Source organism: Cardiocondyla obscurior, linkage group LG06 (genome assembly GCF_019399895.1).
Source record: "Cardiocondyla obscurior isolate alpha-2009 linkage group LG06, Cobs3.1, whole genome shotgun sequence".
Lineage (NCBI taxonomy): Eukaryota > Metazoa > Arthropoda > Insecta > Hymenoptera > Formicidae > Cardiocondyla > Cardiocondyla obscurior.
The window spans coordinates 4,041,111-4,057,222 of record NC_091869.1 but is presented as its reverse complement, the minus strand read 5'-3'; the positions used below and the strand labels follow the sequence as shown (position 1 = coordinate 4,057,222).

Here is a 16,112-nt window from a genome sequence, read left to right as displayed (position 1 = left end):
ACTTACAAGATTACCGCGTCACTGTTCCCTCGTTTCTATTTAGAATCTAGCTTATCCTAGCCTTATATCGCGCGACTTATCTAATTTACGGCTAATTTCATTTAGAACAATTTAATTAAACATCTCCATCTCCTTCCATCCCTTATACTTTTTTTCGTTCTCTCTCCTCCCTCCCTCGCCACCACTTTTCGGACTTTTATTAAAGATATTTTGAAAAGTAGCGTCTCTTTCTAAATTTTTCTTCGAAGAAAATTTGTCCTGCGAACTGCTCGCTGAATAAAAAATCTGGCGCGACGGGAAATCGTTTATAGAAAGTGGTAACACTCACGTGGTCGATGTTGATCTCTCCCTTGTACATGAACTCGACCAGCACTTTGATGTCCGAGAATTTGACGTCACGCATGATGACGATGGGGTCCTTCTCCTCGTACTGCGATAGGATCGTGTCGAAGTATGTGCTACACGCTGACAGTACAACCTGCGAACATGCGAACCGGCGCAATTGTTAATCATTTATGCGGCGATTTTATCTGCGAAAAGCGTGAAGGCAGTCGTGTAAATAACGCGCGAAGCGAGGAATGAGCGATTTAAATTTCACATGCGTTATGAATAGCCGCGCGAGGCGTTACATGTCGGACATTACGATAACAGCCGGGTTAATTGCGACTTAGTCGGCAGCCCGGCGAAGATAAGTGGAACGCGAAGATGCTGCACTACCTTCATTTCTTTATACATATATATTTAAAAAAAATTTTTTTTTTTTTTAATTTTCTCTCATATCTGACGTTTCGCTGAAATTATGCGCATTCATAATGTTTCATTCAACATGTGCACGCACGGTCGATGAAAAATTCATCTGTCTTTCAATTCACGATATTGTTACGCCGTTTGTTTGCCGAGGTCAACCCAAAGATAACTGTAGTTGCGTCATCCAAATCGAATCACAGTAGAGGAGGGTTGATTGTGGAGCGCAACGTGGTTACCGAAAGCACGTGAGCTTTTGCGCTTGCCGCAAACGCGCGTTGCGTCGAGATTCATCGTGCCGGAAGTAAGCCTTGTTACCGTCGTATGAACTTCACTTTCTATGCACCCTGATTAATTTTCATTAATTGACGCTGCGCGTGACACCGGCAATTGAAATCACGTGCTATTTGTCGAATTTATAATTAACGTAGAGTAACATGTAACGCTATCTGCCCTCCCCTCGTCTTTTTTTTTTTTTTTTTTCCGTAGTTTGCGGTAAACGTCACTTCGGTTTCGCGTTACGCAACGCTATCCAATTTATTTGCTTCGGCGAAGTAAGGACACGCGCGCGTCGATCCGCACAACGGCGACAGCCGCGCGACGCGTCGATCATTATTAATTACCGGCGAAATGGAATTATCCGGGAAGTCGTATTGACGCGCGTAACGAGCGTGCTGGCGTAATGTATGGATCGGGCGTCATCCGATAAAATATGAATTCCTGGAGCATTCGGGGGATTTTTGCGAGACCGTCTCCCCCGAACTCCAGCCGTCCGGACGTAAATATCTGGCATGAAAGTCAATGAGGTGCCCTCCTTCAAGAATTCTTACTCCGCGGCGTGGCATATCGTTTATAACCCTTCCGAGAGATTCTCCCCCCCCCTTCTTTAAAGAAAATTTATACAAAGTAGTGTACGTCTTTGATCGATGGATTTGTAATGCCCCGATTTCGGGACGGCATCAATTTTCGCGGCGCTAATCTTTCGCATATCTATTTCCGCAATTTTTCGCAAATTTGGCGAGATCGCCTGTCGCGAATATCGAACGTTCCATCGCGCTGAAGATATCGCGGACTCAAATTCGTTTTTATACCGAGCGACTTTTTGCCGCGAGCGTTCTCCGAGCTACCGTAGGATCTCACTCGACCGTGTGTTGTTTGCGCTGCAGCCTTCGATTAATTGCGCCTCTTTTGTATGCTAATTGGCCGATGTCGCTGCGCGTATTTCCGCGTACACACGGCACGGGAATAGGCAAATTAGTACGAGATCTTGCCCCGACGAATGTCGTGGGAGTTTCCGGACAGTCGGGTCTTCTCTCACTCCGCAAAATATCGTCAGAAAGGCGTCACACGGCACGAGTTTTTCAAATAACCGCGAAATTATTCAAATTTTTAAGAACGTAATCGTTATCACAGAAGACCCCACAAATTTCTTTTATTTTATTTTATTCCAAAAAACTTTTTTATACTTTTTTCAATGTTGCGGCATTTCTTTGTCTTTTTTCCATCTGGAATAATGATCTCGATACAAGAATAGAGAACGCATTAGAGAGTCTGTTTGACTCTTTATGCTGCGGGCAGCGTCTTTTTATTTCGTTTTCAAGACGTATCAGCACACGCACGCTTTTCACTTATATTCTGCCCTTTAATTTTTTTTTTCCCGCGTGGTCGTTCTTCTTGTTAATCCATCGAGCCTCTCAGTTTCTCGCTAATTTTTCCGTTCCCTCCATCGTAGACGAGGGGTGCCAGGAGAACCGCGAGCGGCTAGTGTCTGACTTGGCCCCGCCCAGTCAATAGCCTGAATATTTAATGTTAGAAGTTCCGTATTGATTTTCGCGATTTTTACGTCTCCGCAAATAAGGCCGTAAAAGACCGTCTCGCGGGTGAAGACCGGGGGGAGGGAGGGGGCTGTAGGGAGGAGGAGGAGGAGGCAGAGGTGGAGGCGGGAGGGCGGAACACGGGGGTGACAGGGAGAAGAGAGACGCATAGACGCGTTACTTTTCAGTGCCAGCTATATAACGCTTTTTATTATGCCGGGGCGCTTTTATGGGGAAATACTGCGATGAAAAAAGAGGAAGACGTCGAGACGAGCGGGAGCGGGAGGAAAGGGCAGAAGAAGAAAGAAATTGCACTGCCCGGGTTTCATATCGAGTCATTACGATCCTCGGGCACTTTCACCCCCCCTCGGCCCCTCTCCCAGCCACCGGCTTCCTCCCACCCACCCGGCCCTCCCGTCGTCCGCGACGTCTTCTGACATTAAACTTTTTATCGTGCATAACGGCGCTTCGTCTTTCGTCAAGAGTAAAAAAAAAAAGAGGAAAAAAAAAAGAAATATAAATGGAAGAAACCGGCGCGGCGGAGAGAACGACCCTGCTTGCGCGGAAAAAGAGGGTGCTTCGTCAAATTTGTCGATCCCCCTTTGCTGGTCTCTTTCCTCTGTCTCCCTCCCTCGTCGTTTCTTTCCTGTTTTTTTTTTTTTTTTTTTTCTATAACAAACGCGGAAGCATGACAGACGTGCGATCGATCCCAAGACGCTTTACGGTGAAACGCGGCAGCGAAACGCGGAATACCGACGGAAATTTACATTCGTAATGGCGCGCAATAAATATTTATTCGACCGGACATTATTCCAGTTATTTATATGAATCGATATAAAAGCGTATCGCGCGGGAGGATGAGCGGGGGAGCCGAGAGGGGGTTGTAATGACGAGTATTGCCCGCGGCGCAAACGTTCGATGCGAGGCGAGTTGGTATTTGCGAAAAATCACGCTGGTACTCTGAAATTTTAATCTTTACGATTTTTACAATTAAGCGGCCCTTGCGCAAAAACAACGCTTTCACATCCGGAAATCCCAATACAAAAAAAAAAATTAAAAACAAAAAAAGAACGAGAGTGTAGCCGTAACAATTTCGTGCACGCCCGAGAGAGAGATAAAGAATAATTTTCTATTATTCGTGTTTTACATTTTAGATTACGTTATCTGTCGCAGACATCGAATAAGTAATGCTCCGTTATTTTGCATATTCTAGAAAATCGACTTTACGTGTGGTGGCAAAGTCGGACGGGATTACTTATCCTAGCCCTCCCTCCCTCCCCCTCCCCCCGAATTTCCATCTTCCGCGGATTATGCCGATACTCGCAAATCGGCGAGTTCAGAAAAGTCGGAAAGTTCTCGAAAGCGCCGGCAAGATAAGAAAAACACGACGCGTTATCGCGTTGGGAAATTCCGCGTCGGGCGAAGAACGGAGGCATTGATATCGAAATCTGCAAATATCGATAAATATCGGTGCTAGGGAAAGAGTGACGATCTCGGGAAGCAAAAACCAGCGAAATATCTCACTTTCCGCCGGAGAAAAAAAATCATGACGTTTATTATGCCGGCGCTATTGAAGAAAATATACGCCGTTTAAATCAAGAAAATTAGTAAATAAAAAAATATATAAAATAAAAAAAAATTTCCAAGCGTGAAAACAGGTGCGTGAACTCTCTATGGACACGTGGCGAGATTATTTATATCGGCAGAATGGGTTAGGGAAACTTGGTCTATCTTCCGAGTGTCAATTTTTGCGTGCCCGGATCTAGGATACCGCTGTAATTATCAATTGTAATTATTTATCGCTGTTCGGTATCGGCGACGGACTTCCCCGCTAAAAGGCGCGCTCGTAAACGTCCAGAAAGACCATAACTCATAACGTCCGTAACTACGTCCCAGGGACATTTCACTTGCGCGGCGGAGTTCGTTATAAAAACGAGATTACTGGCCCCCGCCGGCAGTTATGTAATTCGATCGATAGTTTAGGCGTTTCCCGTTTCTGGCAGACGAACGACAGTGCCGGTAGAAGGAAAGGAGAAGGCGGAGAGCGGGCGGAAGAGAGTGAGAGTCAGAAAAAAAAGAAAGAGAGAGAGAGAGGATGAGGCGGCAAGAAACGGAGAGAGGAGAGGCGGGATGGAAGGAAAAAGGGATACCCTTTTTGTGTCTGACGCGCGGGTGGGATCGAGACAAGAAACTTAACGAACCCGTTTTTTTTCTTTCTTTCTTTTTTTTTTTTTTTCCAAGGCGCCGATCCTTCCCGGAGCTCGTCCCGGAGCTTTGCGCAAATCGTTTTCGCGAACGATTGTCTAACCGCGATGAACGTGTCACTCTATACAGCGCGTTCTTATTGTTTCCCTTCGAGCGCGGATTGTTCGAGCTGCGACTCTTCCCTCCTGAAAATGACAAAGTGGCGACGCAGAGAAAGCAGAATAATTGTACGTCAGGCGAATAATAATATAAATTTGTAATCGAATCAAAATAAAGCGCTTCGCACTGAAAGCCGATTTTCAGGGATAAAGAAATGGCGAAATCTTAAATTAAACTCTCGATGGATCTTGCTTCAATAGATCTTTAGTTAATTAGGTAATTAACATCGACAGTTAACGGTACGTTTTTAATGAGAAGAATTAAATGATAATTCAAAGGAATAGGAAGAATAAATTGCAATTTAAAAAAAAAAGAAAAAAGAAAAAATAGTGTAAGAGTCCTGTCGGCAGTGTGCAATAGTTCTTCACGCGGATCAAAGGATCCTCGCATTAATTTGTCGCGGATTACGGAAATTACATTGTACTGCGAATCGAGTCTAGCTCAACTGCATTATCATCGATAAAGGAAATGAAAGCGATTCGGGATTCGAATGTTGAATGAGAATGGCTGACGTGTTTCACGACAACGGCAAGACTAGACTAGCGACAGGAATTCAGATAAAGAAGCGGAGAGCGAGATCTCGCGTTCATGCGCTCGTAAATCGGCCCGGGGCTGAAAAACGGCCTTACATAATTCCATAAATAATGCATACGCGCGATTTCCATTTCAGAGGCCGACCGGTATCCTTCTTCCCGCGGAAAGTTCATCGTACGCGTCGCCGGCGAGACAAAAATTAACGAAAACCGTCGGATAGGGTCGTCCAATTTTTCGGTCGAACATAGAGCGACATTTTTCGAGAGATTGCGTGTTTACCTTATCACGGATAAAAACTCGCGTAAAACAGACGCCAATTAAAAAAAAATTAAAAAAAGCAAAGTTTGAATAATTGTGAGTATCCTTGTATTATTCTCGCTGTACAATGCAAAAGCGCTGGATTGCGAAAAAGAAAGGGATAAAAAATAATGTAACACGTGGCTGCAAGAGCGGCTGACTCGAGTAGTCGACGTTTCAACCCTCCTCCCGCCTCGGTTTAATAAAAGATTGATGTGATGAATTGAAGGCTCTGAGTGAAGGAATACGAGACGATAATCCATTCCGGGAATTCCCACACGTTTAAAAAAAAAAAGAAAAAAGGGAAATATACCTACCTACATAAAAAAAAAAATAAAATAAAAATGACGAGTAAAGCTTTTTTTTTTTTTCGATCGAATGAGGAAACTCCTATCGTGCGTGCGTGTCTGTAATTTTGGTTTCCGAATTTATTTCCGCTCGTAGTTCAGCGTGGGAAAAAAGGAAAGCCGAAAAACGATTGCCGCGATAGTACCTTCCACATGCACAAAATTGCACGATCGATACCCGGTAACTTGTTTTAAGGAATTTCGGTTCGAGTCGCGAAATCATGTTCGTGGAATGTTAGTGGAGAGATGGTAGACGGTGCCACCAAATTTCGATTTCCCGGAATTATATAATAACGTTTATATACGCTACGCGACACGTTTCCATCCCGGAAACCTTTCGCGAAACGAATTCGCAAGCGTGGAAGGAAGGTTGAATTACGGCATATGGATTACGGTCCTTGCTAATTTAATCGTCGCTATAGCTCACTTCCGGTCTCTTGAAGTTGTGCACGCATAACAGCCGTCGATGCGGTTAGGACTTGGAATTTCTGAGAGAGGTCATACCGTAAATGCAAAAAGGAATAAGATTTGTGAATTTTTATTGTTACGTGAAATAAGCGAATAAAGAGAAGAGAGATAATAAAAAAGGAGATAAATGAAGAGAGAGGAAGCCGGAAGTAGGTATACAGAGAAAGAAAGAACACTATATTCTTTATACCTAATATGCTTGAATAAACCGTCAAACATACATATGCATGTTCGTACGTATACATATTTAGTGCGCGTGGTTCGTAAAAAATCGTAAAACCTTTGTATTTTAATTTTCGCTTTTTTATTAAAAAAAAAAAAAAAAAAGTTTTTATCCAATTTTATAAAATATTTTATCAATAACGCTTTATTATTAAAATTTTTAATCGCGTAATTAAGATGTCAAGTTGAAATTCCAATAATTGTATAAGTGTCAATGATAGCCCATTTAGTACTAACATGTGTTATACGTATAAAGATTAAAATATAATGAAATAGAAAAAAAAGTAAAAGTAAAATAAATATATCAAAGTAAAAATTAACACGTTCTGAAATAAAATCTAATCGGTTAAGGTTTATCTTTCTTTTTTCTTTCTTTTTCTGCAGTTCACGTTTCTTAACTTTACAAATTTAAGAACTTATCAGTAATCTTCGCGGATATGCCTTCAATTAGGAAAGTTGCGTGCATTTATATCAACCTGTCGACGGTATCGGCGCGACGATCTCCGATCCGTGCTCCCAGCCGTTTTAATCTCGCGGGGACGAGAAATAAATCTCGCCCTCGTCTCGCGTATCCGCTCGCAATGACGCAAGAAATTTTCTTATCTGCCGCGGCGGATTTTCTAATAGCGCACGCGGATCGCGCTGTTTTGCCGCGAGCGCGTCACGCCCGGCGAGTTTAACGAGCAAGAAAATGCGCCGGTGAGGCCTCGCCGTCGGCTTTCAGAGCGAACGAACTCCGAAGTATGCGCGAATACCGATGCATCGGACATCCGGTGTGCGTACACACACTTTCCGCCTGCACGCAGCGTGCCGCGTTTCTCATTTACCGAAATCCGCGCCGCTCGTTCCCGAATCGAATAATCCCCGAGACGTCTCCAATTATCAGCGGCGGTGTTATACAGCCGTGGGCCAAAAATCGTCAGTTTTCAATTTCATCTTATTTTTATTTATCGACGATCCCTGCAGGTTTGAATCTGTTTCTCTTATTTTTCTTCTCCGTGGGAGGTTTATTATTTCGGGCAATTTATACTCCGGTAATTAAAGCCGCGAAAGTTGCAAAACTCCATCGAGGGCGGATTATATTATAAAATTACGTAACCGCAAGGAATTTTTGTAATCCTCCGTATTTTGCATTTGCATTTTGCATGTGTGTTTTGAAATAACCTACTTCTTCCGCGCAATGCACTACTTTATCTTTCATCTCCTTTTAATTCCTACATTTATAACTTTGCGTTGTATTCTTTTTTTTTTTTTTTTATTGCACGAGAGAAGCAGAACTCACGTTCTCTAATTGCAACGCGGGCGGAGTTACAAGTGTAATTTCGGTCTATATTTCACTGCTTACAGGTAAAAATGTGTAGCGGACGCATAACGTTTGGCATTCCTTAAACTTTAAAATCCAACCGATTTAATTAAATCCGCGTGCGCGGGCGGCCAATATTTTCGACCCTCGCAAAACTCGTATACACAGTCTCAAACAACATGTCGCTTCTGAAAACTGGATAGCAAATTAGATTTGAAGATGAAAAGTTGTATATAATTTTATAACATTCTCGATCGTTATTACGAGAAATATTAAAATGTCGAATATAATTTTTTAAATATTGTCGCTAGAAGATTCAAAACGTCAGCTTTGGATCAAATATAAAAGATAAAACAAAAAAAATCCAGTTTTAATTAGTGTACTCGAGGTTTCGATTTTTCTCCCCGCTTTTTTGAAAACTCCACCTCTGTATGGTTTATGATTTTCACGATGTATCTTTCTTTTTTTTTTTTTTTTTTTCCCACGTGCTAATGGCTCGTCGTCGATTTTCGCGGCGAAACGGAACGTCGCGAGCCGCGTGCACGTGTCGCGTAATGTAAATGAACGTTGACACGGGCGGGACGTGTACGCGAAATGGCCGTTAGTCTAATGTAAAATATTAAGCCCCGATAAATATTAGAGCGCGCATGAGATACGAGCGAAGCAAATTAATCTCTCACGCCGCGCACTGTCAACGTGCGGAGAAGGGCTGTTTGCGTTGTACGGGGGGAGGAGAGGGTGAGCGGGTGATTCACGTGTCAGCCCTTAGGACGAGAGGGGGCGGGAGATATATCCGCTTCATCAGCGGGTAGAGTAAAATAGTCGAATAGACGAGGTGGGGAGATAAAGAGGTGGAATGAACGTCGGTGAATGAGAAGTGAGTCAGCGAGCGAGAAACGACGAGCGTACACGTGTATGTGTGTAGCGAGACGAGGGAGAGAAATGTACTCACCCGCCCGTACGAAAATATCGATTATACTTTTTTACGAGTTCACCCGCGCCGACGAGTGTTAATTTCGCGAAACGATCTCTCCTCCGCCACGCGTCGCTCGTAAAATCCCATTAGCGCACGTGCGGAAGCTCCTCGGTTTCGAAAACTCGAGCGGATAAGAGCTACAGGGTTATCACCTTTTTCTCGGTACCCCGGTGTATCGTTTCGAGAACACCTTGATAACGCCCATGAATGGATTCAATAACCCGAGGACTGACATTAAAAAATTATTATTACTTAATTAAATATTGTTTAATAAATAAATTATTGATATTTTGCCGGCTCGTTCTAAATGGGCCCCGGGAAAATTGTAATTCAGTTAATTGTTTAACGCGCGGGAAGCTGAACGGAAGCGGTTTTGCCTGGAAACTTGGACTCGCGCATCTTTTAGGTCGATTCCCAAGTAAAGCCGGCTTCGAATTCGAGAGCGCGTATTCCGGGCGGGAGCGTCAAATCGTATTATTACTTGTGCAATTAGCGGGAGGCCTGTCGCGTTTTTAGAACGCAGGATGTCCGGGTTTAACGACCTTAGCACCTGGCAGCCCCCTCGGTACGCCGCCGGCACATAATTACCCGCAACGCACCGGGGTAATACCCGGTGTGCATCTTGAGAACGAGACGTAGATATCGTTACGGTCGAGAACGCGCGGAATCCCACTGTCGTTTTTTTTCCCCTGCTTCTATCTATTTCTCTCTCTCTCTCTCTCTCTCTCTCTCTCTCTCTCTCTCTCTCTCTCTCTCTCTCTCTCTCTCTCTCTCTCTCTCTCTTCGCGCGGTCGATACGTAACTAACTAACATTAACACACATATTCCGGTCGGCCCGTAATCTTCCCCCGCTGCGAATGACCGAAATATCGCCTGTCATCGGGTTCGAACTCCGCCCTACGTCGAGACACGATCATCGTTTTAGGTATATATTTGCTACGTGACGTCAATCGACCAGCCAGCGAATAAAAAAAGCCTACGCTTTGTGGGGCTCACTTTGAAGATATTAATACGTATATATGCCTCGAACGTATCATTATATTTAAAACTGCTTTTTTTTTAAATATTTTATATTTCTCTTTACTTGGCTCGTAAAATCTCCTCTTAAACAATATAATTGTACAAACATGTTGCACATCACTTTTTTTTTGTTTACGTGGAGGAGCGAAAAACATCTCGCACGCATAATTTATGCACGGAACGCACGTTATTGAGTGCATTATTTTGTGATATCTGTAAAGATACTTTGTTAGCCGCGGATAAACATGCTCTCGTTCTTTTGGAGCGCAGAATAATTTTAATTTGGTCCTGATCTAACGGAGATAATGGAGATACATACTTCACCCGCAAATATATGTCCCTGTTTTGATTTTTGCATAACGATAAGCCGCTTTGATAATTCGCGAGTCGCTGGTTTTTCGCGAACGGTAATCAATTCGATCTAGGGTATTTTGCGTTCTTTGACATCGCGACGTAATATTTATAAATCGGAATTAATTCCCGCGTCTGTCGCACGGCGGGCTGCACGATCGGGCGAAAAACTGTTTCCCCACAATGTCATCATAATAAATTAGTTCTTTCCCGCGAATGTTTGTTTCGCGCTTCAATTGCGTATCAAAAGGCGAGCAATTAAATTGTAATAAAGCCGCGGCCGGCAGCGGGCAAATAAAAGTTTACTCCGCGAAAATCACATATCGTATTTTTGTATTATTTAAAATTAAACATCGCGCATTTATACCGCCTTTTAAGGATCCGCCGCGAAGGTTCCTCAAATTCTGTGGCGTTTCGTGGCGAAGAACAAACCGCCCGCTCCGAATATATTTAATAGTCAACGATAAAATCTTACTCCATCTCGTTCCTTTCTGCTTTTGTACGTTTGAAAAGAAAAAAAAAAAAAAAAAAAAAAAAAGGACTTCTCATTATACGCAGAAATAACCGGTTCCACTTATAGCTACTTCTAATGGAAAAGAAACTGGAAAAACATGTCTGGTTAAATGGTTACTTTTAATAGAAAATGGATTCAAGTATCGTGAAATCTACAAAAGCAGTTATTTAAAAATAGGTCGGTTTAAAAGGGAGCTTTAAATGCAATTTTCGGACGGTCATTAGTAATCGCAAGTCCGATAATTATTCGTTACAGGTGACGATTTGATTAATTAGCGCGCGCTCGAAGAACAAATCCGTTCAAGTACGACAGAGAGGTTCGCTCTCGTCTCTCTCACTCAGACATTGAGTAATTCAGTCGGTTCTGGTTTAGGTCGTTTGCGCTAAAAAAAGATTCCCGGAAAGCATTATCACGGTTACAACCGCGGGTGGGGAACCGCGATTAACGAGACGTAGTCATCGGAAAAAAGCGATACGTTGCATAGTCCAAATGGTAACTGGTATTTTTACGCTCCCGAGAGTCTCGACTTAGAAAAGAACCGCGTACTCTTTGGCTGATGTTCCCTTTCGATGACGCTGCGTTCCGCAGCTGCAATTAATAACGGCGCGATAAGACGTGCGTGTCGCTTTTTGCGATTATTTTAGAGAATTACGCCGCTCGCGGAAAAAGTAAAAATGCAAGTCCAGCTTTTTGCGTACGCTTTGCGACTTTTTCTCAACCTGTGACGTATATAGATCTTTCGATTAATAGAATTTTTTGTCGGTCCGAGTAATAACTGGAAATTAATATAATTTCATACAAAAAAAAAGAAAAAAAGAGTATTAAACGTAGTCATCTGGATGATACATAATATAGTTGTTTATCCGCACACTTGAGCTCAATGATAAAAGTTGATGTCGCTGAAAGCGTAGGTGTGACGACGAGTGCTTTACTGAAAGAAAAGCTACGTTTCGCTCGCGTAACAAACACAATTCGTTTTCGTCATATTTTTTAGCAATCGTTTAATTCGAGCAGCATCTCGTTACAAAACGCAAGAATACGTCACCGCGGAGTATTTTTATCAAGCGCGATATCGCCTGTGCCGAGATATCCGACAACTAAAAACACAACTGAGTTGTTCGATCGCGGGCAACGTCGAAGGGTCCATTTATTCTTCCGTGCCGTAGAGAGATTCCAAATCCCGAGGGCGGAAAAATTAATTATTCCCGCAGAACGCGCCTCGCGTCCTGCCGTGTTTCGCGCACATCAGCGCGGTATCAAAAGCGGAATCAAGCGAGGACACGCGAGAGAATATTCTGCGCGAGCGAATGTAGGATTTTCTTGTTGCCGAGCCTCTCCTCTTTTTTGGACCTCGCATCGTTTAAAGCATCTGAAAAGTGCCACCTCTCGCTTTCCTCTTTTTCTTTCGCTCGCCAGGCAATCGTGCGGGATAGAAATTTTCCGAGAGCTCGGCCCGGCGGGAATACAAGACGAGTACAGGGCGATAACCATCGTACGAAGTGTGTCTATCTCTCTCCCGGGGAGATGCGTTTTTGCCGCGGGTTTTGCAATCGTATCGAGAGGAGCCGACGGACGAATCTTCTCCTTTCGAAAGTTCCGGATCGCTCGATATTACGAAAGTTTCACGGCCTTTTTTCGCGCCGCTCGAAGTAAGACGAGCGACGGCGGCTATAGTTTCACCGCGTATATCGTTCTCGCAAAGCGCGAGTCTTTTTCCACGGGCAGCTACGTCGGGGTTTATTCGTCTCACGGCGGACTTGTTAACAGGTAAAAACCAGTCGCACATCAATAATGGGCGCGCTAAATCTTTTTTTCCCCGGCTCGTTACAGTTCCAGCCGCGAGTGGCGGAAGCAATCTCCCGGCGAGATTGGTAATAGCTAATTTTAACGAGATAGGTGATAATAAAAAAAAAAAAAAAAAGAAAAAGAAACGAAAGAAAGAATGTGTGTGCGGGTAACGATAAGTTTTCATTTTAAAGTATAAAAATTATAAAAATAATATAAATTGTACATGAAAATAATAAAGGTGATGTGACATCGGGAAATAAAGAACTCCCTTCTCAAATTGCGAGTAAAATCGATTCACAAAGAAAGCGGTCGGTCAATTAAAACTGCCGATGCGCAACAGACAATCCTTTGAATTCTCAGCTAGGTAGTTCACCGGAATTCTTTTTCCCCGCCGCTTGTTTACCAGGGCAGAGCGATCGTTGACCAAAGTTAGTTAAATGAGGTTATCGACCTAGAATAGTTCATAAGTCGCGGAAACAGAAGGGGAAAGGGCCTTCGAAAAGCTGCGTCATCAAGGGCCGAGCTTTTCCCGCGGCCGTCTCTTTCCTTTCACGAAATGTGTCTCGCACGCACAGGCGAGCCGGGTGCAGGTGGTGCTAGACGAGGAAACAGCTGTCCACAAAGCCGCCCCCTGCCCCCGTTCGTTCCCCTTTCCCTTTCCCTTTTCCTTTCCCTTTCCTTTTCCCTTTCCCTTCGACGCTTGGCGCGCTGAACTTCTGTCGCCTCGACAGTCCCTTTCGTTTTCGTCGCCACTGTCGTCACTACGGCGTCTTGAATGCTACGCGATATATATTAGCTCCTTCAGCTCAGGTGATCTCCTGTCGACTTAATTTTGCCGGGCAAAATTCTTTTTTTTTTTTTTCTTTTTTTTTTCCTCTCCCTCTCATATATATTCCGTTTTCCGTAGTAGCAATTTCCGACTCTTCGAATAATCTTCTTGCGATTTGCATACCTTGGCAATTTTCGCATATTCAAAAATGCACGAGGCGCCTTTCTCTCGTCTTACTTGCCAATTTCAAAGGAAAACGTGAAAGGCTATTTTATTTGCAGTATCCTTTATCGGGCCCACGCATGAATACAGCCGCAAAAGAAGCGTTTGAATTCCGGACGGCCGGAATTTCGTTAAAGCTCAGGGTACACGGGTACATTCCCGAACATCCCCCGTCTTAAATATTAACACTCTAATTAAATGTTATCGCGCGCGAGGTCACCGGCAGGCGTCGCCGAAGGTGCGACGGCACCCCGGCCGGCCGGTCAGCTTTCGCCCGGTGCAAAAGGGGGGTACAAGACGCAAACGAGGGGGTCGGGGACTAGCTAGGCGAGTCACCGCGACGCGCGCTTACGGGGGAAAGAAATGAAAAAGCCGGCGCGCATTGTGCCGGCGGCGGCGTCGGCGGCATTCTAAATTTAGGAGGAAGTATTGATTTTACAATTTGGACCCCTCCCAAAGTAAAAAATAAACCAAGCCGAACGTACTCTACTTTGATAGAGTGCCTCTCCTCTGCGCGGCTCGTTTCGACGCACAGGCCGCCGGAGAGAGAAAGATAGTGAGAGAGAGAGAGAGAGAGAGAGCGAGAGAGGTAGACGCGAGGAACGAAACGGAGCAAGAGGAAAAGGTGGAGAAGGAGACGGAGGAGAAGGAGGAGAAAGCGGCGGAGGACACAGGGGGGTGAGAACAGGGAATGAGGAAGAGGGAACCGGCGAGGGGAAGAAACAGGGTGGAAGCGCACGCGGGAGCGGCCGCGGAAGGGGGTAATAAAGAGGAGGGAGGGATACTCCGACGAGCGAGGGGCGCGGGGGCAGGGGTGAGTGGCGAAATGCCGTAGTTCCACCCCGGTAAGAAACAAAGAACAGAAAATTGATCGTTTGTTAAGTTTTATGTTTCTACGAGGCAGGCGGCGAGGCTCGTTCGTCTCTCCGTCTCCTCTTCCAACCCACCTCTCTGCATCTTCTTTTACCCCTTCCGCCGTCCCTTTTCGAGCCTTGTCCTTCGTGCCGTCGGCAGATCTCTCTTTCCTCCTCTCGTCGCGACGTGCAATAAGACGAATCGAGGAAATTCTGCACGACGCGCTATGGGAAAAGAACCACGGAGCACGCAAAAAAACGCGAAGGGGGTTGAGAAGGTAGACGGGGCGAGGGACAGGTAGAACCGAGCCGGCGAGAAGGGCGGGAAGATAGGGGGAGCAAACGGGAGACACGTGTACGCGAAAAAGAAAAAGAAAAAAAAAGAGCAAGAGGTCCGGGAGTCTGTGGACGGGATTGCATTCGTCGTCTGCTACAGATCGTCCGGGTTTTTTGGCCGGGAATAGAATCCAATTATCAGGAGTCGGGTCGTCTCCATCAGGTCGAACGGCAAGGGGCGAAGGGGTGAGTGATCGCGATGGCACTGCCCTTACCGCAGCTCTCCAAGTTCTCCTGCGTTTCATCTCCACCTGGACACTCGTCACGTGTCAATCCGACGATTTCACCCGGGGGATCCGATTACGCATCTATAATTAGCGACCGATGAAATAACGTGCGATCTCCCGCTCGCGGAAATTGTTTTGAACATCAACCGCGATTGATGATGCAGGCAACCTATCGAGGCCCCTGCACCGTAATCCGGATCACCGGTTCTAATAGTGGGCGTACAAAATTTTACGTATGAGACAAGCGCATAAATAATGCTATTGGAAACAGTCGTGCAGAGTTGCGCAATACAGAGCTATTCTATATTCGCGACAGAATCGAAAGTCGTGTCTCTTTATAATTTAAAACCGTTTATTTACGATCCGATTTTATATTTAAGACTTCTTTAAGCTAGATTTTATCTCGAGATCTCCAAGTCATAAATGACTTACATCATCGTGTGCCTCGAAACTGCTTATAAATCACGAACATATGTAATACATCTGAGAAATGTAAAATAAATAATATGCTCGATAAACTTTAAATCAATAATGCGCAACCAGCGTTTAATAATTTTGTTAAATAAACTAAACAATAGGACGTGACAATAGATTCGATTTGCATTGAAAGGAAATTAGAATTCGATATTATGTGAGTCAAAAGTCATTACCGTTCCCCAGCCAAACATATCGCGATGTATTATCTCAAAAAGACCATAATTTCGGGAAGTGGCTTTTTCTCTAGGCAAACTAAATATTCCCTTGGTATTTCCCTCTAGATAAATCCCATCCAGGTCGTCTTTGATGCAGAGAGTATCCTAATGTGACTCTTTTCATCGTAATATCTGCGTTCGAAGAAGAAAACTGATCAGCGAGCACTTAGTGGTCCTTGGTTCTCTCTTTAGATTCATTTCTGGATTTAAGTGCAGATATCAATAGCGTTAAAAAAAAAAAGAAAATCCACTGGAGCGCTCTGATTGATT

At 44.3% G+C, this 16,112-nt stretch overlaps 1 protein-coding gene across 6 annotated transcripts in view; it reads right to left on the bottom strand.

Moving 5' to 3' along the window:
• LOC139103327 (broad-complex core protein isoforms 1/2/3/4/5) overlaps positions 1–16,112 on the bottom strand; it is a 100,640-nt gene that overhangs the window by 11,766 nt on the left and 72,762 nt on the right. For all 6 annotated transcript variants that reach the window (XM_070657879.1, XM_070657877.1, XM_070657882.1 and 3 more), the window contains one exon: positions 329–478. In XM_070657879.1, coding sequence (XP_070513980.1) covers positions 329–478 — 150 coding nt within the window. The remainder of the gene's footprint in view (positions 1–328; positions 479–16,112) is intronic.